The 25,540-nt window shown below is 44.5% G+C and overlaps 1 protein-coding gene across 4 annotated transcripts in view; it reads right to left on the reverse strand.

The window, feature by feature from the left end:
* camk2a (calcium/calmodulin-dependent protein kinase II alpha) overlaps nt 1-25,540 on the reverse strand; it is a 234,142-nt gene that overhangs the window by 138,846 nt on the left and 69,756 nt on the right. For all 4 annotated transcript variants that reach the window (XM_052103734.1, XM_052103733.1, XM_052103732.1 and 1 more), the window contains exon 8: nt 2,617-2,700. In XM_052103734.1, the coding sequence (XP_051959694.1) occupies nt 2,617-2,700 (84 nt within the window). The remainder of the gene's footprint in view (nt 1-2,616; nt 2,701-25,540) is intronic.

Raw genomic sequence — 25,540 nt, forward strand, 5'->3', positions numbered from 1 at the left:
TTTCCAACACAGAGGCTAACACACCCCGATAAGCTTTTATGTATATTACCTATTCTCTCAGAATATTACAAACAAAATGAGCCTCCTCCAATATACTATATATTAAAATAATGGTATTATTGGGTGTGGCATCTGTTCAGTCAGGTTCTGGACAGGCTCTGGAGTGAGAAAAAAGGTTCGGCTATTACAGCGGCTTGGTACAGTGTTGTGGCAAGGGGGACACAACATCTCGCTCCCTCCATCAGGGAACAGGCGTTCCCCTTCTGTCACTCACTCGACGCTGTGTCGATTGTAGTGACACAAGGGGCCCCTATTCAATAGCGCCACCTACACTGAACCATGTTACGTGATCTGCTGATGCTGGTGCAGCAAGCTGTAGCGTGCCAAAAGAGGATGGGCATCAGAAAGCACATAACCTTCCCCGACGACAAGCATGGAGCAGGCATTTTCTCTCTCTATGTTTCTCCTCATAGAGTGTTAGATGCGGCTGGGCCCATCTAGCTATTACACGAATCGGTGAAGGCGTTCTTTTCCAGTCCTATTCTTTCAGGGGGAAAAGACCCTGCGGAGACCACATCCTACCCAGGCTGGGGAGGTGAAAATGTGGCAAATACGTCACATGTGTCCATCACCTCACATGGAGATGGTGTGGAGGTAGATCCTGCCTAATGAGGGAGGAGTTCTACAAACATGTCGACCGGGGCAGTGGGGACTGCCCAAGAAACACACGGGTCCATCTGACAGGGGGACCATACCACGGAAAATACATCAGAGGGGGTTACCGTAATAACCGGCACCTATGGAGCACCTATTACAGTACAGAGTAATTAGTACCCGCAGTGGGTCTGGTTGGGAATTCCTCCACTGAATTCGCGAGCCAGAAGGCTGGGAAGAACATCCAGGGAGCGGGAGTTTGAGGACTCACCTGGGAGTAACTGTGCATGTGTTCGCCTCAGTGGAGGGGAAAGGCGCTAGCGCAAGTGGTATACCTGGTCAGTCATGTTACCGAGTTCTACATGCTCGGACCTGACAAATCACGGGACGAAATCGACTCAACACGGAGATTGTAGAATCTCGCAAAGGTATTGAGTGTTGCCCAGCCCGCTGCTCTACAGATGTCTGCTAGAGAGGTGCTGTTGGCGATGCCCACGAGGATGCCACACTCCTCGTAGAGTGTGCTCGAACCAGCAAGGGGGTGGGCAAGGCCTGGATCTGATAGGCCAATGCGATGGTGTTGACTACCCAGTGGGTGAGCCTCTGTTTGGAGACAGCGTTCCCTTTCCGCTTTCGGCCAAAGAAAACAAAGAGCTGCTCAGAGAGTCTAAAGCTCTGTGTGCTGTCCAAATAGGTACACAGCAACAATAAGGCTGGGTCTGCCTCCTCCCAGGGAAGTGTTTTCAGGTTCACTACCTGGTCCCTGAAAGGGGTCGTAGGAACCTTGGCCACATAGCCCAGTCGAGGTCTTAGGATGACATGAGCATCTGCCGGACCGAACTCCAGGCAGGTGTCGCTGACAGAGAATGCTTACAGGTCTCCAACCCTCTTGATGGAAGCGAGCGCAATCAGGAGGGCCATCTTCTGGGAGAGGGCATTTAGCTCGACTGACTCTAGTGGCTCGAAGGGGGTTCTCTGAAGGCCTGTAAGGACCACAGAGAGATCCCATGAGGGAAACAGGCATGGCCTGGGAGGATTCAACCTCCGGGTGCCTCTTAGAAACCTGATAATCAAGTCGTGCTTCCTAAGGGACTTACCGCCCACTGCGTCGTGGTTGGTCGCTTTAGCGGCAACATCCACCATTAAGGTGGAGGGGGACAGCCGCCCCTCTAGCTTCTCCTGCAGGAATGAGAGCACTGCCCCGACTGCGCACTTCTGCGGGTCTTCAGATTGGGAAGGACACCAGTTTGCTGAACCAAGATTGGCCTCAACCCACCTCCTTTTTTGGGTACGATGAAGTAAGTGCCGTAGAAACCTTTCTATATCTTGGCTAGAGGGACAGGCTCTATCGCATCCTATTATTTTGTAAAAAGGTAGCGACTTCCGTGTGCAGAGTGCTGGCTTTTTTGCTGTGCACCGAAGTGGGGCAGATGCCGCTGAAATGGGGTGAATGCCTGGTAAAATGAATCGCATTGCCGAGTCGGATGGTCCTGGTAAGCCAGCGCGACAGTTTGGAGAGCGTAAGCCACGCGTCTAAGCTCTGCGTGAGGGACATTAAGGGGACGATCGCTTTTGACATACCCGGTGGGGCTTCGGGGTGGCGGGGAGCAGGTAGTGTTGTGTCGGCAGGCAAATTTGCATCCTGGGAGAAAATGTTTTTGTCCAATTTTTCATTGGCCTTTTTCATATTCAGAGGTATCCGAGGCTCCCAAAAGAAGCCCCTTGTGTCACTACAATCGACACAACGTCGAGTGAGTGACAGAAGGGGAACTTATTTTTTTTTTTTATAAAATCTTCGTTTTATAATGAAATAAATGAATATGGTGGCACAATAATATTTTTGTCTACAAAACTAATTTCAAACATTTAAGCATATGCTTTCAGATTTGAGATAAATAGTAAGCACTAAGTGTCCTCTTTCAGAAGATTCTCCTCAGCTGAAATTAATCAAATGAGACTAACCACATGCCCACAGGTCTACAGCTTTTCCATAAGGGTCCTTCCGTAAGACTTCAGGGGACAGGTAACCAGGAGTGCCTGCAAAGCCTGAAGAAGAAACATGATTAAAGCACTTATCACTTGGGCCTGTGTTTGAATAAACCACCTCATGAAGAGCTTGAAAATACTGGTATTTATGGAATGCGTGAGAAAACATGTCAAGACTTTTTCATCTGTACTGTTTAATCCAACAGAGCTCACTGCTATCTGCTATATATATTTAGTCACACTTAGTTATGAAAACATTAAATCAAAATGTAATCTATTTACTTTCTTAATACATGCTCATTTTGTCTCTCGTCTTTTGTGCAGTATTTATTAGTGCACATTAAATATAGATATTTTTATAATCTTTCATCAAAATGTAATAACTTGCTCTGCCTCTGAAGTGGCCTTCCTTTTTAGCTTTTAAGCTTTTAAGCTGATAAGCTTTTATCAGCTTTTTATCCATGGATATAAGTCCTGCCCTAATTTTTTTTTTCTCATTTAATACCCTGTTTCACTTTAAAATAATTCATATTAAGGAAGAAAAATTGCAAAGTCACTCCCACTGTAGACGTTGTATAACCCTTTCAAAAAATATAGAGTCCTGACAAACTAGCCGCAAACTTGTCACTTAATATTTTCTCATGCAAATCAGCTTGTGATTCGCTGCAAATGTTTGCCAGAAGTTTGTAGCTCTTCACCAGTAGTGCGATTTGCCGCAAAGCTCAAAATGATCCGTGGCGAATTTGCTGCAAGTTTGCGACAATTTTGCCATGAACTCTCGATTTTTAAGGGTCTGTTAATAAAATATGTTCTTGATGTATGGTGGTTTGTAGTATATACATTCCCAGACACACTACATCTCGAAACATGAACATTGTCCTTTGACCCGTATGTATTTAATTTACTCTGGTGTTGTTAATAAAGTATAATGTAACCACGAGGAACAACTGGTTGCACACTTTAAAATCTCAGCAAATGCAGTAAGTCCTTTCCCCTTTTCAGTGTTTCAAAATTTTAAGTCAGCAGCATGTCAAAACAATGGAGCTGTATACTCCACCATTTTGTGCACTTACAGGTGGCTAAAAAACTGTATACCAAATTTGGCGAGAATCGGCCACAAGGTGGCAGTATAAGGATAAAATTTGCATTTTTGCTCATAACTTCTGAAATTGTATTTCCTCTGATTCCTTGAGTCAACACGAATAAAACATATATCTCCGAATTTAATTCAGTCTTGAAAAATGTTCCACCATTTAGAATTTTCTGAAAAATCTCATTTTGTGAACTCCTATGCTGTTTGTCCGATTTGCTCAGAATGTTGTATGTGTCATCTAGGGACCATCCTGACAAAGCTATGTTTTCAGATTTTTTATTTGTCAAACAGAAGATACAAGCTAATTAATTATTTGGGCTTGGCCCTAATTTACTCAATGGCCTATATCTTCGGAATGCAAAGTCCAAACTTTACAAAACTTGGAATACTTTGATATCAGAAACTTTTGAGCACACATGCAACATTTTGTCCAATTTGGAAAGCTACAGCAAAACAAAATCCTTTTAATTTTGCAACCATTTGAGTGAAAAGGTTGCAAGGCATGCAACATCTTTGAGTCATTAGCTAACATATCCTTACAAAAACAATCTGACAAATCAACAGCATTATGAAATTATGAAACAAAATTAGCCTGTATACCAAATTTGGTGAGAAATGGCCAAAATGTGATATTTTTGCTTATACCTTCCGAATCACAAAGGCTTGAACAAAAAAAATCTGTTTATTCTGAATCCATCAGTGTCCCCAAATAATTTAGTCATGTGGACTTCAACTTGGTCACATGTCCTTCTTCTTTTACCACTTTTTCTTTATATTTAGTAAGTAAAAAATATGTTTTGGTGCATGTCAACTTTTTTCACAACTTGTGCACAACTATAGTTCTAGGGTCAGCCACCAGGAGGCAGTTTGGATATTTGAAAAGCATAATTTTAGCAGTCATTTTAAGTTGTTATGCAGCCGAAACCTTGGTTACACTTTGTGTGGTAGACATGACAGCATGTGGGGCAGATCTACTGCCCACCTGATCTCCACAGAGCACCTAATTTTTTCAAATGTAAATCTTTGGTCAAATATGGAACTGAAATATGTCCTACAATAAATTAATCTGCCCTGCTTGCCCTTAAAGGGATAGCTCACTCAAAAATTAAAATGCTCTATTACCTCATGCCATCCTAGATGTGTATGTCTTTCTTTCTTTTGCAGAACACAAAAAAATGATTGTTAAAATGATTGTAGCTCTGTAGGTCCTTACAATGCAAGTGAATGGTGATCAGACCTTTGTAGCTCAAAACATCACATAAAGGAAACATAAAAGTAATCCATATGGAGCTACAAATGTCTGCTCACAATTCACTTGCATTGTGTGGACCTACAGAGCTGAAATATTTTTCTAAAAATCATTGTTTGTGTTCTGCAGAAGAAAGAAAGTCATACACATCTGTAAATTATGAAAAAAATGCAAAGAAGTCACATTTAGCTTGCTCACTGGGGGTCTAAATATAAATACAATTGACTTATTTATTAATTTTATTATTTATTTTAAAGTACAATTTACAATAATGTTGCTTATTGAACCACAGTGTTATGACTCTAAGACATTTGTATATTACAACGTATTTTACTGTAAAATAATATTTTTTTGTAATGCTGCTTTGAAATGATGTGTGTTGTGAAAAGCACTATACAAATGGAAGCTTCTGTTTCCATTACAAATTCCTTGTGTGTAAGTATATTTGGCAATAAAGCTCATTCCGATTCTGAAATAAAAATGACTTTGACTTGACTAGCATTTTCATTTCTGGGTGAACTGTCCCTTTAAACATGATAACTATATCCATATTTCATGATACTGTCATGGTACTACAAGGTACTTCAAAAAATACCTTGGTTTTACTATGGCACATGTCAAAAACATGGCATTACCACGGACCATGTCAAAATAAAATAATACCATGGTGCATTTTGTGAAAAAATATAACAGAATAGTGTTTTAAATTTTTTTATAATAGTGTTTCTTTATTTGTGATAAAGAAAACAATGACAATTTTTTACATGTATATAATAAAAGAAATATGTTTTTTTTTCAATGTGCTTTTTTATCCTTCCGCCCGTCCCTGCTGAGGTCTGAAGATACATCCGATCCAACACAATTATTTATTATGCAGAGACAACACACTCTACAACAAATAAAGAATGTGATAGAGTGATAATTATGATAGAGCAAACACATCTTAAATCCATCAGCTTAATTTTTTTAATTGCAAATCTGATAAAAAGTTAGCTTATTTTCTTATGCAAATGAATGATAATTTTAAGCTTTCAAAGGGCTGCAGCAATAAATTGAGAAAATCTAAATACCATTAAAACTATAAAAGTCAATGATGAAAATATTCAACAGTGAATTTCATCATGATTAGTTGGATATCTGTGGCACAGGTGACATCAGTGGTAGGGCACAGATATCCAGATGACTTTACAGTAGTGAAATTATGTTTCTATTGAAAAAAGACATTTGACAGATTGTACAGAGCTGCGTCTGAAAAGATCCAACCCAAACAATTTATATAAAATGCTTTTATAGAAGCTCATAGTTTGTGTGGGGTGTCAGGTGCTTTGACAGATTCCTTCTGATGTTTAATGTTCTGTAAGTTTTACTTGTAAAACTATATTTGACAGATTTTTTCTTATCTTTAAATATTGTAAATTCAAAGTCATGCAAGTTTCTATTTCTATTTTATAAAACATCTTGTCTTAACAGCAAGCGAGTCATTGTTAATTCAAATAGGCCCACTTCATGGAGTGTGCACACGTGCTTGTCAACAGGGCAGCATTTGCGTATGGCAGAGTATGGCAGTTGCCATTCTCTAGCATTCAGACAAAATGGAAAATAAACTGCTCATGAAGATACCTGTTAATGATAATCCAATTATTTATAGGACAGATCTGAACATGACATTGGCAAGAAGGGTCCATTAATAGCTATGATTTATGGTAGCGGGAGGTCTCAGATGATGAGCACTGTTTTCATCGTAAAGGCAACTTCTCTGATTATATCCCGTTTCAGGATTGTGGGTTATGTAGTTCTTTACTGGGGTTTTTGGCAATTAAATACAATTTTCTTTTTAATGATGTTGAAATCACAATGGCAGTTTTAACATGAGCATATAAAACACATAACAACCTCACCTCAGCCCTCAAGCCAGATGTATACAGTACATTATTGCAAAAATAATAATACTAATAATTTTCTCTGTGGATAAATCAATACTTTACTTCCAGTTGCGGAACACAGCTGTTGTGCAGCCGAAGTCAATTGCATCAATTAATTGCACATCTTTTTTGATTAGCTGTAAACATACTGAAGTAAAAATGAAAAAAAGCAAGACTAAACAAAGAAATGAAATAGTGCGCAGGAGAATATTGGGAGCAGCAGTGAAAAGGATGAGGACTATACCAATACTTTCAGTGAAACGTCATCTAAAGTTTCTAATACGAATCCTCCAATGGATTTCCCTATGTTATCAAACAGCATTAGCTACAACACAATCGAAGATGTCACTAGAGGCCTCTGACAAAAGCTCACCTTTATTCTTGGATTCAGCGAAAATTGCTGCATTTGCAAACTACTACGCTGCACAGGTTAATGAAGTCATCGTTGCATCTCAGGTCAGCTCTACAAGGATTTCTTTTGTGTAACATCAAACCAACAAATGACAACAACATTTTGTCAATGAGTAAATAAAAGTAATTTATTCTAAATCATGCTGACCCTACCTACAACAGCTTCCAATTAAGGTTTTTTCTCTGTCCTTGAACAAGAAAAACGTATCTAAGGACAACAATGGGTGATGAGAGACTAAGTCACTTGATGCTCATGTCTGAATGGCAAATGACTTTGTCTTGATAAACAGTCTAATTTTAGTAGTTCCGTTTACTGGAGTTTACTTGGAAATGTCATTGTGGTATGGCCAGAGGGAACTATACCCTAGGTTTTTGTGAAATTCCACCACTGCTTGTCAACCAAACTAAGTGATAGAGAAACCGCAATCATTTTGACTAAAATATTAATTTTGATAAAATATTGTTGATATATTGAATGTCAAATTTACCAATTTTTTAAAAGTGTTTCAATGAAATCATACATGTAATTCAAGTAAAAATTTAAGAACAGTAACTGTACATAAGAATTTTATTTGCTGATTTAACCTTCCTATACTATTTTGTAATTTTTTTAACGAAATCCATATTTCCGATATAATAAAAATGGTTTGCTGTATCTGAGTGATACAAGACTTGGTGACATTTCCTCCACTTGCCATCTGAACACACACAAACAATTTTTTACTTGTTTAGATAAGTCTAAGTGGTCAGAAAAAAGTGACATTTACTGTGCGAGATCAAAATTGACTGATCAAAGGAAATGAATGGGAAAGACTAAAAACATTTTTCTTTTTTTTTTTGGTCAAATACAAACTATAAATCAACCACAATACAGAACAAACACTCACAGAAATGAAGGAGTGAGACAATACAACTTGCTGACTGCAAAACATGCGCGCACACACACACACACACACACACACACACACACACACACACACACACACACACACACACACAAATTGGTGCGGCTATCCTTATGTGGACTCTCCATAGCCATAATGATTTTTATACCGTATGAACTATAGATTCAATCCCCTAACCCTACCTCAAACCTAATCCACACAAAAAACTTTCTGCATTTTTACATTTAAAAAAAAATTAAACATCTTTTAATTTGTTTTTTAAGGGACTTGAATTATGGGGACACCAGAAATGTCATCATAAACCACATTTATAGCATAACACCCTTGTAATTCCAGTTTGTAACCTAAAAAAAAAATGTCCCAAACCCGCCAAGCACAAACACACTTTCTGACAATAAAAAAAAAAAAAAAAGATAAACTTTGACAAAATAAAGTTTGATAATGTCTAAACATACACTTAGGTTGAAGTCATTAAAACTCATTTTTTAATCACTCCAAAGATTTCATATTAGCAAACTAGAGTTTTGGATCCAGAGCCAAGACTGTGTGTCGAAGTAAGCCCCACCAGATCCAACTGATAGCGCTCCACCTCCCTCACCAGTTCCGGCTCATTGCCCCCAAGCGAGGTGACATCCCACGTCCCCAGAGCTAGCCTTTGCCGCCCGGGTCTGGTCCGTCGAGACACCCGGCCTTCACTGCCACCCATATGGCAGTGCACCCGACTCACACGGTTTCTCCAATGGGTGGTGGGCCCACAGGATATCCGATGGAGTGCATACTCTGGATAGGGAAGGAGGTATTGCCCCAAGTGTAGGAGTTTAAGTACCTCGGGTCTTGTTCATGAGTGAGGGGACAATGGAGTGGGACGTTGGCCAGAGAATCGGGGCAGCGGGGGTGATATTGCTCTCGCTCTATCACACCGTTGTCACAAAAAGAGAGCTGAGCCGGAAGGGAAAGCTCTCGATCTACCTGTCAATTTTCATTCCTACCCACACCTATGGTCATAAAGGCTGGGTCATGACCGAAAGAACTAGGTCGCGAGTACAAAATTGGTTTCCTCAGAAGGCTGACGGGCTTCTCACTTAGAGATAGGGTGAGGAGCTCAGTCCTCCACGTACCATGTGTTTATCAACCCCCCCTGCCGCCAGACTTTCAATCCCTGGACAGACCTCTGTTTTCTGCAGACAGGAGTCCCCCTGCAGCAGGTGTCCTGATGTGTTTTGGTCACCACAGATGCCTCCAAACAGGGTTGGGGCACCGTGTGTAATAGGCACACTCCTGGACGGGGCCCCGGCTGGATTGGCACATCAACTGCCTAAAGTTGCTGGCTGTTATCCTTGCCCTGCAAAGGTTTCTCCCACTAATACTGGGCAAGAACGTCTTGATTTGCTCAGACAGCACCACTACGATAGCATACTGTGGAGCGGAGGGGGGCGGGGCCGGGTCGGAATATCACGCGCCCGGTCCCCAATCGGCCTGATGAGGCGCGCGAGGGATAAAGGCGGCCGGTGACGATGGTTCGAGAGAGAGAGAATTACGGGCATGTCCGTCGTGTGTGTGTTTATGCCCTTGTTTTAAATTTCTCATTAAAATATTATTTATGTTGACAAGCCAGTTCTCGCCTCCTCCTTGCCCATCCTTTAACTGTGTTACATTGGTGCCGAAGCCCGGGAAGGAGGAGGGATGCCCGTCGCAGAGTCCTCGACACTGCCGTCCACCCTGGGGAGCGCCGCTGCCATCTGCCGGGTGACGGAGTAGCCGACCGCCCGGATGCGGGGAACGGCCGTTGTCTGCGGGGCAAGTGGAGACTGGATACCCCGACCGCCTGGAGCAAGGGAGCCGCTGCCGGGGGCGGAGGAGTGCCCTGCCATCCCCAGAGACGCGGAGGGGTTGAGGGAGACCGCCGTCCGTGAGGGGAGGAGGGAAGAAACTCTCCGACCGCCCGGAGCGGTAGAGCCGCTGCCAGGGGCGGAGGAGTGTCCCCATTTTCTGCCAGAAAAGTGGAGGCGCGTTCTGCCCGCTGGGGGTCAAAGGTTTCACTCCGGTTTGCCCGGGGTTGGAGCGGCTGTCGTCCGTCTGATTGTGGAGGAGTGTTCGAGGACCACGCGACGGTACATCAGAGAACCGGTGAGTGAGCTTTTTCTCTCTCTCCTCTCTCTCTCTTTCTCTTTTCATGTTGGCCTTTTCCCTCGCCTATTTTTTTGTTGTTGTTGTCTTCCCCTCTTGTCTCCTTCCAGGGCGAGGAAGGCGGGGATGACCACGCAGTACACAAGATACACCCCGCCCCAGGGATAGGGGGGGTGTACGTCATGCCGGTGACACCCTGGCCTGAGATAACGCCGGGAGGAGTGTGGAGCGGAGGGGGGCGGGGCGGGGCCGGAGCGGAATATTGCTCGCCCGGTCCCCAATCGGCCTGATGAGGCGCGCAAGGGATAAAGGCAGCCGGTGACGATGGTTCAAGAGAGAGAGATTTACGGGCATGTCCGTCGTGTGTGTGTTTATGTCCTTGTTTTAAATTTCTCATTAAAATATTATTTATGTAGACAAGCCGGTTCTCGCCTCCTCCTTGCCCATCCTTTAACTGTGTTACACATACATAAATCGCCAAGGTGGCATGTGCTCTCGTTATATGTCACAACTCACCCGCCATCTCCTCCTTTGGAGCCAGCAGCGACTCAGATTGTTGTACACCACTCACATCCCGGGCAACCTCAACATGGCAGCGGACAAGCTGTCGCGACAAGGTACGCTCAACGGAGAGTGGAGGCTCCACCCCCAGGCGGTCCAGCTGATTTTGGCGTGGTTCGGCAAAGCACAGATAGACCTGTTCGCTTCCCAAGAGACCTCCCATTTCCCACTCTGGTACTCCCCTGGGGACAGACGTGCTGGCACACAGCTGGGCCAGGGGGCTGCGCAAGTATGCATTTTCCCCAGTGAGCCTACTTGCATGGGTGCTGTGCAAGGTCAGGGAGGATGAGGAACAAGTCACTCTGGTGGCCCCCTACTGGCCCACAAAGACTTGGTTCTCAGCTCTCATGCTCCTCGCGACAGCCCCTCTCTGGCGAATCCCCTGAGGAAAGACCTTCTTTCTCAGGAACGGGGCACCCTCTGGCATCCGCGCCCAGACCTCTGGAACCTCCACGTCTGGCCCCTGGACAGGATGGGGAAGATCTAAGTGGTCTACCACCTGCTGTCGTAGACACAATCAACCAAGCCAGAGCTCCAACTACCAAAATACTATACGCCCTAAAGTGGCGCTTGTTTGCAAATTGGTGTTCTTCCCGATATGAAGACCTGTAGAGATGCACAGTTGGGTCAGTGCTCTCGTTTCTGCAAGAGAGGCTGTCCCGCTCCACCTTGAAGGTTTATGTAGCCACCATATTGGCTCACAATGACGCAGTGGACATAAGTTCCTAGGGAAGCACGATCTGATTATCGGGTTCCTTAGAGTCGCCCGAAGGCTGAACCCTCCCAGCCCATGCCTGTTCCCCTGATGGGATCTCTCCATAGTCCTTTCAGGCCTTCAGAGACCCCCCTTCGAGCCGCTATAATTAGTCGAGCTTAAAGCCCTCTCCTTGAATATGGCCCTCCTGATCACACTCGCTTCCATCAAGAGGGTTGGGGACCTGCAAGCGTTATCTGTCAGCGACTCTTGCCTGGAGTTCGGTCCGGCAGACACCCATGTCGTCCTAAGACCGCAACCGGGCTATGGCCTATGACCCCCTTCAGGGACCAGATAGTGAACCTGCAAGCACTGCACCGGGAGGAGGCAGACCCAGCCTTTTCGTACCTATGTGGACCACATGCAGAGCTTTAGATGTTCTGAGCAGCTCTTTGTCTGCTTTGGTGGACAGCGGAAAGGTACCGCTGTCTCCAAACAGAGGCTTTCCCACTGGGTTGACGCCATCGCTTTGGCCTATCACACCCAGGCCTTGCCCGCCCCCTTGCGGGTTTGAGCACACTCGACGAGAAGAGTGTCATCCTCATGGGAACTAGCCAAGAGCACCTTCCTAGCTGACATCTGCAGAGCAGCGGCCTGGGCAACACCCAATACGTTTAGGAGATTTTACAAACTCAGGGTTGAGTCGGTCTCGTCCCGTGTTCTCTCAGGTCCGAGCATGTAGAACTCGGGAATGCGGAATGTCTCCACTGAGGTGATCACGTGCACTCTTTTCCCCCAGGAGATTCCACTAGATTCACGCTCCCTGGATGATTTTCCTCCCTAGCCCTCTGGTCCACAAATTCAGTGGAGGAATTCCCTGACCAGATCCACTATGGGTACTAAAATTACTCTGTACTGGAATAGGTGCTCCACAGGATGGACATTGTGGATTAATCCCCCACTGTGTATTTTCCACAGTATGGTCCCCTACGGGTGGACCCGCATCTCCCTTGGGCAGTCCCTGCTGTCCCCAGTCGGCGTGTTTGTAGCAACTCCTTCCTCTCAGCAGGTAGGATGTACCACAGCACCAATTCCACATGTCGCCTGAAAACCCATGTGACATATTTCCCCACTCTTTACCTCCCCCAGCCAGGGCAGGTAGTGGTCACTGCGGGGTCTTTTCCCCCTGAAAGAATAGGGATTGGAAAAGAACGCCTTCCAAGATGCGCATGATAGCATTAAGATAGCCCCAGCTGCTTTAAATCTATGCAAGAAACATAGAGAGAGAAAAGGTGCAGCTGGCGCAACCTGCTCCCATGCTTGGCACGTCGATTTGTTCCCCCCTTCGGGATACCGGGAACCTAAAAAGTTTATGACGATTATATGGGGCATTGGGGAAGGGTACGTGCAGTCTGACACAGCCTGTTGCTTTGGCATGCAACTGCCTACCCGCACCTGCATCAGCAGCGCACATACACGGTTCAGCATATGACATGACTGAATAGGGACCCCTAGTGTTGCTTCACTCGATACAACATCAAAGTGAGCGACAGACAGGGAACATCTAGGTTACTGTTGTAACCTCCATTCCCTGATGGAGGGAACAAGATGTTGTGTCCCCCTGGCCTTGATGCTGAGCCGAGCCACAGCAATGGCCGAAACTTATTCTCGGCTCCTCGGTGCAAACCCTGAATGAACAGAGGCATGATTCCCTCCCTTTATAACCGTATGTCCAGGGGAGGGACATGCAAATTCTGACTGCCAAATTCTCATTGGCCTTTTCTCAAGTTCAGAGGTAACCGAGGCCTTCAAGAAAGTCCATTAATGTCACTTCACTCGACACAACATCTTGTTCCCTCCATCAGGGAATGGAAGTTACAATAGTAACCTAGACGTTTAACACAAAACATGCTCTCTGTTTTTTATGCTAAAAACAGTTCATTATCTAAAGACTAGATTATTATTAATTGGACTAATTGTCAAATAATTTATGTACTGTTACATCATCTTCAACAGCGAAGAACTTAGGTGATATATTTGATACCAATCTGTCCTTTGAAAATCAAATTACCAATGTTTGTAGAACCACATTCTTCCACCTGAGAAATATTGCTAAATTACGGCACATGCTCTCTGTTGCTGATGCCAAAAAACTAATTCATGCATTCATGACCTCAAGACTAGATTATTGTAATGCATTACTAGGAGGATGTCCAGCAAAATCAATAAATAAACTTCAATTGGTTCAAAATGCAGCAGCCAGAGTGCTAACGTGAACCAAGAAATATGATCATATTAGCCCTATTTTATCATCGTTACATTGGCTACCTGTTAAATTTTGTATTCATTTAAAAATTCTGTTAACTACGTACAAACCTTTGAATGTTCTAGCTCCGCAGTACTTAAGTGACCTTCTACCATGCTATATTCCATCACGTTCATTAAGATCACAAAATTCTGGCCTGTTAATAGTTCCTAGAATATCAAAATCCACAAAAGGAGGAAGATCCTTTTCATATTTGGCTTCTAAACTATGGAATAGTCTCCCTAACAGTGTTCGGGACACTAAAGACACTTCGGGACACATCTATTTAGCCAGGCATACACCTAATTTATCCTCCAACCTACAATTAGGCTGCTTTAGTTTAGTCTGCCGGAACCAGAAACCAGAAACATTAATCATGATTTATATCTCTGCAATAAATTGAATGGCATCTATGTTTATATTATTTAATTTGTTTCCCTGTCTCAACATCGGGACTCCTATCCTGAGGTCACCAGAACCGGCTGGATCCAGCACCATTCATGCTTCGTGTTGGACTCCACTGCTACGTATCGCTGAATGATGATGACTAAATGCAGCCGGTGCCAGCCAAACATCACTTCAGTCTATTATGATTGGCTTCAGAGGATTAACTAATGCCAACTCTAACCATAAGACATGGGATACTTCATATGCCATTGTCTGAACCTTGGATTTAGGATGGACCACACCGAACCTCACCGAAATTACCGGCCAGGTTGAACTGCGTTTCACATCCCTGATCTCTGCCTGCATCACCTCAGTCTATTGATGGACTGCGATCTTGAAATGGAATGCATAGACTAACAACTGCCAACAAAAGCCTTCATCAGCCAATTAACAAGGACAATTGCACCTATGTGAACTTCTGCAGTTAATCCAGGATGGACTTCAAAGACATTGGTCATTAATCTTACAGTTCAAACAAAGTTTAAACACTGACCCTTAACACTTACTTAGTTTAATAATTTTAAACCATGACTTTAACTATACATAAGTAATATTTACATTATATTCATGATGTTAGCCAGAGGGGAACTGGCCCCCACAGGGAGTCTGGTTTCTCCCAAGGTTATTTTTCTCCATTAATCAACATCTTATGGAGTTTTGTGTTCCTTGCCACAGTCAAGAAAGCTTGCTCACTGGGGTTATTAAAACAATTATTATTTAATTACTTATTTTTAAACACAATAAACAATCCTATTTTATTTAATTACACAATGATGATTCATCGACATTATAGACATTAGTTTTATCGTCTGTTAATGCCTGATCTTCTGTAAAGCAGCTTTGAAACGATGTGTGTTGTGAAAGGCGCTAAACAAAAAAAAATTACTTGACTTGACTTGAACTAAAGACTTCATCAGCCAAATAACAAAGGACAATACATCTGTGCTCATTTCAGCTGTTAACTCAGAATGGACTTCAAAGACTTTAGTCATCTTACAGTTCATAGAAAATCTTTTTGTTTAAGCATTGGCACCTAACACTTACTTAGTTTACTCATTTTAAACCATGACTTGCACTGCACATAAATAGCTATTATTGGTATTATAGTCATGATGTTAGCTAAAGGGGAACTGGCTCCAACAGTGAGCCTGGTTTCTCCCAAGGTTATTTTTTTCTATTAAAAAACATCTTATGGAGTTTTGTGCTCCTTGGCACAGTCACTTTTAGCTTGCTTACTATGGGTCTAAATACAAATATTATTTACTTATTTATTTTTCTGTTTATTTTAAGGCAGATTTTACAATCAAATTTTTTTTAAACTGCACAATGATGATTCTAAGACATAACAGATATTACTGCTTTAATTTATGTTAAAGAATACATTTCTGTAAAGCTGTTTTGAAACTGTGTGTTGTAAAAAGCACTATACAGATAAATTTACTTTGCTGAAATTTGCTCTTTTCTTTTTTATAAAAGCTGTTAATCTTACAAAAATCCTATATTTTGACTTTTTAGACACTGAAGTCAAAGCTAAAGTCTTTTTATATAAAGATTTTTATACATACAGCCTTTGATATAGATTTAATACAAAGATAATAATTCTTTATGTTCATTAATTTCTATTTGATTTGATATTTTATTTTAATGAATATTGGTTATTGTTTATTATTATTATTTTCTTGTCACTGTTTTTGCTGTGTGCGTTGATACTTTAGCAATGTTGTATTTTGAAATTGAATGCGTTCTTATTACATCTCCTAGTTAATCATACAGTACCACTGTGTCATGAGGGGCGTGGTCATGCTTCGGTCTGTGGGAGAGAGAGAGTGTCAGTGAGAGGGAGAGTGACCTAAAAGCACAACAGCGAGAGCATCTGAGAGTGTGCTACATTTATTAGCTTTATGTTTATAACGATAGTTACCGTTGTTTGTGTGAAGTCAAGTGCAAATTAAAGAACTGACCTTGAACCTGCTTCATTGCCTCCTGACACCTCCATTGCCCACGAACTAAGATTCCATTACAGTGGTGCCGAGAATCTGGCTTTGGTGGAGAACGCCGCTATGGGGTCTTCACCATTGGGCGAAGTCTTCAAGACCTTCACCAGCATCCAGCAGTCACAACACCATGCCCTCATGGAGGTACGCCTGGAGGAGGAACAACGCTTCCAAGTCCTGCACCAGGTCGCCAGGGAGGGTGCTGGTGCTGCGACTTCCTCTGAGCCGTACCACCGGGGGCCCTCATGAAAATGGGGCCAAACGACGATCCGGAGACCTTTCTCGACCTCTTTGACAAAACCGCAGAGGTTTGGAGGTGGCCTCCTGATCAGTGGGCGGCCCGCCTGTTGCCCCTGCACTCCGGGGAGGCGCAGCTGGTGGCACAACAACTCCCCGCTGCCAGGCTCCTGGACTACAATCACCTGAGGTCGGTCGGACCTCAGAGCAGATTCGGCAGCTCTTCTGCTCATTAAGCTTCGGGAAGGACGGCCGCCCCATCGCTTTTGCGCTGCAGCTCTGTGATGCCTGCCGGAAATGGTGGGGAAGTTGTCGATCTGGTGGTACTGGAGCAGTTAGTCTCCCAATTTCCTCGGGGCATGTCCGAGTGGGTCAGAGGACTACATGGCGGCATTCCCAGGAGACGGCGAAGCTGTCTCCTCTCTCTCTTCTCTCTCCACCCCCTGTGCCGTATGTTCCATCCCCTTCCCCCCCGTTTCCCTCAGCCTAGTTCTGGCTCTTCGGAGGTGGGGAGGCCTGCCCAGACCCCGCCCAGATCTCTCCCACCCCCCATCTTTCTCCTCTATCCCCCCCAGGTTGGGTAACTAGACACAACCAGGAGTGGTGTACAGTAATGGAGGTGGGGACACTGTTCACAGGCTGCCCACGATGAGGCAGGGGCGTATCGTATATTGGTAAGAGTAAAGGGGGATACACATCAAGCTTTGGTGGATAGAGGTTGTTCTCAAACATCGATCCACCAATGCTTGGTGCAAGGCAGGGCATTGGATAAAAATAATCTGGTGAGGGTTAGGTGTGTGCTGTGACATTCACAAGTATTCAGTGGTTACCATTGATATATGATTCAGGGGAAAAGGCATAGAGACGAGGCTGTGGTTAATTCCCACCTCACCCATCCACTAATGCTGGGAACCAATTGGCCCAGTTTTAAAAATCTATTGAGGGCAATGTGTGTGGATGGGTCCTGTAAAGTAGTGGGGCGGGGTGTGATGTTCAAACTATGGCTGGTGAAGTGGTGCCAGGGCCATCAACAGCAGCTCCATGTCAGGATGATGCAGATGGGGGGATTCCCGTTCTCAGGGGCTTCTCAGAGGGGGATTTCCCTCTGGAGCAGTCACGTGATTAGTCCCTCAAGCACGCCTTTGATCAAGTGAAAGTAATTAATGGTCAACAGCTCCAGATCGGTGTTGCACTCACATACTCATACTTTTCTATTATTAAAGAGAGGTTGTATCGAGTGACGCAGGACACTCAAACCAAAGAGATTACAACTCAGCTGTTAGTACCGAAGAGCCATCAGGAAACACTCTTCCAGCTGGCTCACTATAATCCAATGACTGACCACTTAGGTCACAAAAAGTCTTTGAACCATGTAATGGTCCATTTCTTCTGATCGGGCATTCATGGGGGCATTCGCAAGTGGTGTGCAGCGTGCCATGAATGTCAGTTGGTGAATCCACCGGCCACCCCAAAAGCGCCATTGCTCGAAAGAATCCTCACTGATCAAGGCACAAAATTCATGTCACATACACTTTGTGAACTATATGAATTATTATTGATTCGCACCAGTGAATCGGCATTATGTCGATTCGCACCAGTGTTTACCACCCGCAAACCAACGTGTTGGTCGCACGATTTAATATGACCTTAAAAAACATGATCAAAACAAGTTCATACACGAAGATGCTAAAAACTGGGATAAATAGCTCAAACCCCCGCTGTTTGCATTACGAGAGGTCCCGTAAGCCTTCAACGGGTTTTCCCCTTTTGAGCTGCTGTATGGGCGTCGGCCGTGCAGTGTGCTTGATGTCATATGGGAAGCTCGGGAGGATCGTCCTTCGAATGGTAAAACTCTAATTCAATACGTTCTTGACCTTAGAGCAAAACTCCACACTTTGGGGCAGGTAACACAGGAGAATTTGCTTCAAGCGCAAGAACGTCAACTCCGACTGTATGACAGGGGCACTCGACTACAGGAATTTGCACAGGGAGATAAAGTGCTTGTGTTACTGCCCACCTCGAGCTCCAAATTACTCGCCAAGTGGCAAGGACCCTTTGAGGTCAAAAGACAATGTCGGAGATCTCGATTATGAGGTTAGGCGAACAGATAGGGGCATGACAAACCTACCACCTCAACATCCTCAAACTATGGAGGGAGGCGATACCTGTAGCCCTGGTGACGGTAGTTCCGGAGTGGGTGGAGCTCGGGCCGGAGGTATTCCCCAATTCAAGTTCATTCACCCCAGTCCCTTGCGGAGACCACCTGTCACTGTCGCGGCTTACAGATATTGCCAGGTTACAAGCAGAATTTGCGGACGTGTTCTCACACCTACCCTGTCACACGAAACTCATAGAGCACCATATCGAGACCACGTGGTTCGTAGCCACCCCTATCGTCTTCCTGAACACAATAAAAAGATTGTTCAGGAATAATTAGAGGCAATGCTGGAAATGGGTGTAATACAAGATTCACACAGAGATTGGGCCAGCCCGGTAGTTCTGGTACCGAAGAGCAACGGCCTGGTCCGTTTCTGTGTTGACTACCGGAAAGTGAACGCGGTGTCCAGATTTGGTGCTTATCCAATGCCGTGAATTGACAAGTTACTCGATCGGTTGGGCGCGGCTCAATTTTACTCAACGCTGGACTTAACAAAGGGTTATTGGCAGATCCCTTTAGCGCCAATGTCCCGAGAAAAGACGGCTTTTTCCACACCATTCGGATTACACCAATTTGTGACGCTTCTCTTCAGTTTGTTTGGAGCCCCAGCCACGTTTCAGCACCTCATGGACAAGATCCTCAGACCGCACACGGTATATGCCGCCGCATATCTGGATGATATTATAATTTATAGTAACGCTGGCATATGCAACACCTGAGGGCTGTCCTGAAAACGCTGAGACAGGCAGGACACATGGCCAACCCGAAGAAGTGTGCAATTGGGCGGGTGGAATTTAGGTATCTGGGGTTCCACTTGGGTCACAGGCAGGTGCATCCACAGGTTGACAAAACCACAGCAATCGCAGCCTGCCTGGCGCACAAGACCAAAAAGGGGGTAAGGCAGTTTTTGGGGCTGGCTGGCTACTACCGAAGGTTTGTGCCAAGTTATTCTGATGTCACCAGCCCGCTGACTGTCATTACTAAAAAGGGGGCTCCTGATCCGATCCAGTGGACAGAGACTTTACCTTACTTCCTTAAGGTAAAGTCTGCACTGTGTGGGGGGCCGCTTTTACATGCACCTGACTCCTCTCTATTCTTTAATTTGCAGACTGATACATCTGACAGGGGGCTGGGCGCAGTGGTCTCGCAGGAAGGGACGGGGGGGGCGGCCAGTGCTATTTATTCGTCACAAGCTCTCCTTCAGGGAGACAAATGGTTACCATTGTTTGTGTGAAGTCAAGTACAAATTAAAGTACTGACCTTGAACCTGCTTCGTTTTCTCCTGACTCCTCCATTGCCCACGAACTAAGATTCCATTACAACCACCTTGTGGTCCAATAATGCAAGGACACAACATATTCTGTCAGGTAAGCACATTTATAAACTATAACACTGAGCTCTTTTTTGCCCCAAAAGGGCAAAATGCAGTACCTAGGCCGATGCCAACAGTGAAACCAAGAAATATGGATTTAAAATGTTTTGATTATTCATCCAAATGTGGATTACAAAAAATGTGCACTCCATTTTCATTGAATCTTGCCTTCACATGACAGATAAAGACTAAGAGCTAAATTTTGACAAAATATGTAGTTAATGCGGGTTTCCTTTAAAGGACAGTTTTGTTGTTTGACCAATATTCCATATTTACCAATTTCATTTATAATATTGTATATGCAAAATTATTTTGTTGGCTACCTGTCACGATCCCCTGTTGTCCGCCCCGTGTTTCACTTGTCAACTGTTGTAAACTACACTTCCCATAATTCCCTGCCCTCATCACTGCCCATGCACTTCATTGGTCTCACCTGCATGTTGTTTGGTCATCATTGTGCTTGTGTATTTAAACCCTGTTTTTTCTCCAGTCATTGTCGGTCGTTGAATGTAGATGTTTGGATGTGTATGTTCATATGTGAATCTTATCCTTGCTCTCCGTAGATGTTTATCCCGCCTGTGTACCCCGCCTGTGTACCCCGCCTGTGTACCCCGCCTGTGTACCCCTTGGATGTCTTTCGTGTTTTTGTTTTATTTTCCCATTGCGGACGTTTCATTTGTTCCAGTGTTGTTTGTCTAGTTATTTTGTCAATAAACCGCATTTAGATCCTCACCCCTCGTCTGCCTTCGTCTGCCTTCATAACACTACCGTGATTTAGGTAAAAAATAAAATGCGTTGCATGTGGGTATCTAAATGAACTGACAGCTATGACGCTGCACTTTTTCATGATACAAGAGTTTTATTGTTATATGTGTAATTCTGCTTAATTTTTTAGGTTTAAACTTGTTAATTTCTGTAAAACAATTTTAGTTGACATGAAATTTCAAACATTGACAGCTCATATAATTTGACATGTAAGTTAATAACATTAAAGGAAGTTACATTTTGTACTTCCTTTGTAAAAAAAAAAATAAATCACCCAACATTTTAAAAGACTTAGATGTGATTAACACTGTTGTAAATGGAATTAAAATAAAGTAGCCTCGACCGTCAGTGAGCCAGTGCCTGTAGCCTCGACTGTCCCAGAGCCATCGCCTGTAGCCTCGACCATCCCAGAGCCAGCGCCTGTAGCCTGGACCATCCCAAAGCCAGCGCATCTCAAGCCTTCCAGGACTCCGAGCCTCTCGAGCCTCCCAGGGCTCCGCCTCTCAAGCCTTCCACGGCTCCACCCCTTGAGCCTTCCACGGCTTCAATCCCAGAGCCTTCCAGGGCTCCGCCTCCAGAGCCAGCGCCTGTAGACTCGACCGTCCCAGAGCCAGCGCCTGTAGCCTCGACCGTCCCAGAGCCAGCGCATCTCAAGCCTTCCAGGGCTCTGCCTCTCGAGGCTTCCAGGGCTCTGCCTCTCGAGCCTTCAAGGGCTTCGCCTCTCGAGCCTCCCAGGGCTCCGCCTCTCAAGCCTCCAAGGGCTCCGCCTCTTGAGCCTTCCACGGCTTCAATCCCAGAGCCTTCCAGGGCTCCGCCTCCAGAACCTTCTACGGCTCTGCCCCTCGAGCCTTTCACGGCTTCAATCCCAGAGCCTTCCAGGGCTCCGCCTCCAGAGCCAGTGCTTGTAGCCTCAACCGTCCCAGAGCCAGGGCCTGTAGCCTCAACCGTCCCAGAGCCAGCGCCTGTAGCCTCAACCGTCCCAGAGCTAGCGTATCTCAAGCCTTCCAGGGCTCTGCCTCTCAAGCCTTCCACGGCTTCGCCTCTTGAGCCTCCCAGGGCTCTGCCTCTCGAGCCTCCCAGGGCTCCGCCCCTCGAGCCTTCCACGGCTTCAATCCCAGAGCCTTCCAGGGCTCCGCCTTCCAGTGCCTTCTACGGCTCCGCCTCCAGAGCCTTCCAGGGCTCCGCCTCCAGAACCTTCTACGGCACCACCTCCCTCGGCTCCGCCTCCAGAGCCTTCCACGGCTCCGCCTACCACGGCTCTGTCTCCTGAGCCTCCCACGGCTCTGTCTACCACGGCTCTGCCTCCTGAGCAGTCCTCGGCTCCGCATCCTGAGCCTCCCACGTCTCTGCCTACCATGGCTCCGTCTCCTGAGCCTTCTACGGTTCCGCCTCCTGAGCCTTCCATGACTCCACCTGCCACGGCTCGGCCCCCAGAATTCTCCATGACTCCGCCTACCACGACCCTGTCTCCGGAACCTTCTACGGCTCCGCCATCGGAGTCCTCCATGGCTGTGGCCAACTCTCAGACCTCCTGAACCTGTAATGTGGCCAACTCCCAGGCCTCCTGAACTTGTCTTGTGGCCAACTCCCAGGCCTCCAGACCCTACCCTGCGGCCGGCTCCCAGGCCTCCTGAACCTGTCCTTGCCATGTGGTCGACTCTCAGGCCTCCTGACCCAGATCCTGTCCTGTGGCCGCCTCCCAGGCCTCCTGAACATGTCCCTGTCCTGTGGCCACCTCCCAGGCCCCCGGACCCAGACCCTGTCCTGTGGCCACCTGACCCAGTCCCCGTCTTGTGGCCCTCTTGGACTGCCTGTCTGCCCCTTGTGCCCCCGAGGACTGCCTGCTTGCCCTTTGTGCCCCCTTGGACTGCCTGTCTGCCCTTGTGCCCCCGTGGACTGCCTGCTTGCCCTTTGTGCCCCCTTGGACTGTCTAATTTTAGGAGTGTCTGGAATCCGCTCCTCAGAGGGGGGGTTATGTCATGATCCCCTGTTGTCTGCCCCGTGTTTCACTTGTCAACTGTTGTAAACTACACTTCCCATAATTCCCTGCCCTCATCACTGCCCATGCACTTCATTGGTCTCACCTGCATGTCGTTTGGTCATCATTGTGCTTGTGTATTTAAACCCTGTTTGTTCTCCTGTCGTTGTCGGTCATTGAATGTAGATGTTTGGATGTGTATGTTCATATGTGAATCTTATCCTTGCTCTTCGTAGATGTTTATCCTGCCTGTGTACCCCTTGGATGTCTTTCGTGTTTTTGTTTTATTTTCCCATCGTGGATGTTTCATTTGTTCCAGTGTTGTTTGTCTAGTTATTTTGTCAATAAACCGCATTTAGATCCTCACCCCTCGTCTGCCTTCTTCTGCCTTCATAGCACTACCGTGTTTTAGGTAAAAAATAAAATGCGTTGCATGTGGGTATCTAAATGAACTGCTTTGAACTGCGGCCAGGTTGAACTGCGTTTCACATCCCTGATCTCTGCCTGCATCACCTCAGTCTATTGATGGACTACGATCTTGAAATGGAATGCATAGACTAACAACTGCCAACAAAAGCCTTCATCAGCCAATTAACAAGGACAATTGCATCTATGTGAACTTCTGCAGTTAATCCAGGATGGACTTCAAAGACATTGGTCATTAATCTTACAGTTCAAACAAAATTGATGTTTAAACACTGACCCTTAACACTTACATAGTTTAATAATTTTAAACCATGACTTTAACTATACATAAGTAATATTTACATTATATTCATGATGTTAGCCAGAGGGGAACTGGCCCCCACAGTGAGTCTGGTTTCTCCCAAGGTTATTTTTCTCCATTAATCTACATCTTATGGAGTTTTGTGTTCCTTACCACAGTTGCTTTCAGCTTGCTCACTGGGGTTATTAATACAATTATTATTTAATTATTTTTAAACACGATTAAGAATCGTATTTTATCTAATTACACAATGATGATTCATCGACATTATAGACATTACAGTTTTATCGTCTGTTAATGCTGATCTTCTGTAAAGCTGCTTTGAAACGATGTGTGTTGTGAAAGGCGCTATACAAATAAAATTGAGTTGACTTGACTATAAGTAAAGCTAAATGAAATTAGTAAATTGTACATGCTTGACCGAATTTTTGTTATTAAAGCAGCATGAAATTGATTCTAGACTTCATTTATATAAAATAAATAGCTATATAAAACATTTTGCCTTCATGAGGTGACGTTTTGTCCAGTCTGGCTGTTGAACAAGTGCATAAAAGTATGCTATAAAAACAATTAAATCAAAGACAAGACACAATAAAAAACTTGGTTACTTGGTCAAGTTGTTCTGTTCTTACACTGGGCATTCTGTCCCCCTCACTTCTGAAATGATTGCTACACCTCTGCCTATTCACCTTATTCAGCCCCGCCCCTTTTCAGCGCTCCCCGCTTCTGTGTTTTGTCTCTTAACCTCCGGTTTGCATTGCAGCTACTGAGAAGAGACAATGAAAATTGACTTGTTGGGAGCAGAGAAAGTATTTTTCACCAAAAGTTGATGGAGTCTACAGCACCCCTTTACTATGTGAAAGTGCTAGTGAGGTGTTTTCCTGTCACTGTAAATGTTTGTTTTTCTGAAACACTTGGAGGTAAATTCAGACAGCCATGATGCTGCACTTTTTAATGATACAAGAGTTTTGTTGTTATATGTGTAATTCTGCTTAATTTTTTAGGTTTAAACTTGTTAATTTCTGTAAAACAATTTTAGTTGACATGAAATTTCAAACATTGACAGCTCATATAATTTGACATTTAAGTTAATAACATTAAAGGAAGTTACATTTTGTACTTCCTTTGTAAAAATAAAAAAAATCACCCAACATTTTAAAAGACTTAGATGTGATTAAATCTGTTGAAAATGGAATAAAATAAAACATTCACTTCACCTGTATATGTATGTGTACGTGTGCATGTATAAATATAGCGGCACCCCATCCCTCCTCCCAGTTTAACACAAAAAAATCTGCTCAAAACAATAACATGATGGGTGAATGACATCAGAAGATCGTCAGATGTGTCATAGAGATATTTTTTTTATCAATTTATGTTGTCTCTTCGAGTTTCATGAGCAGTGGCACATCAGTATGTTCACAGCATAAAAGTAGGATCTTGTGTGTTCATGAATTAAGTACTTGTAAGGATATTCTGTGAGACACTTTTAGGGTCCTAAGAGGCCACCGTAGCAGGGAACTGTAATGTCACGAAATGCGTAATAAAGGCAGTTGAATACTTACCAGCTAATGTGTCAGTCGCATATCTGTACATGGTACCAGGAGTAAAAGTATAAATAGTTAATGTCTGTGTGAGACGGGATGGACGTCATAAAACCACCAGAACCATTGAAGCTCACAGAAAATGTTGATTATGCATGGAAACAGTTTAAACAGGCGTTTCAACTTTATTTGACTGCAACTGGCACCAACGACAAGAGCAGTGAGAGGAAAGTGGCATTGTTACTGACGATAGCAGGGACACAAGCGATAGAAATATACAATACGTTTGAGTTCACAGAGGTGGGAGATAAAAACAAACTGAACAAAGTTCTGGAGCAGTTCGATGCATACTGTAGTCCGAAAAAGAATGAAGTATACGAGAGACATGTTTTTCGTTGCCGCGTTCAGCAG

This window comes from Xyrauchen texanus, chromosome 34, assembly GCF_025860055.1.
Source record: "Xyrauchen texanus isolate HMW12.3.18 chromosome 34, RBS_HiC_50CHRs, whole genome shotgun sequence".
Taxonomy (NCBI): Eukaryota; Metazoa; Chordata; class Actinopteri; order Cypriniformes; family Catostomidae; genus Xyrauchen; species Xyrauchen texanus.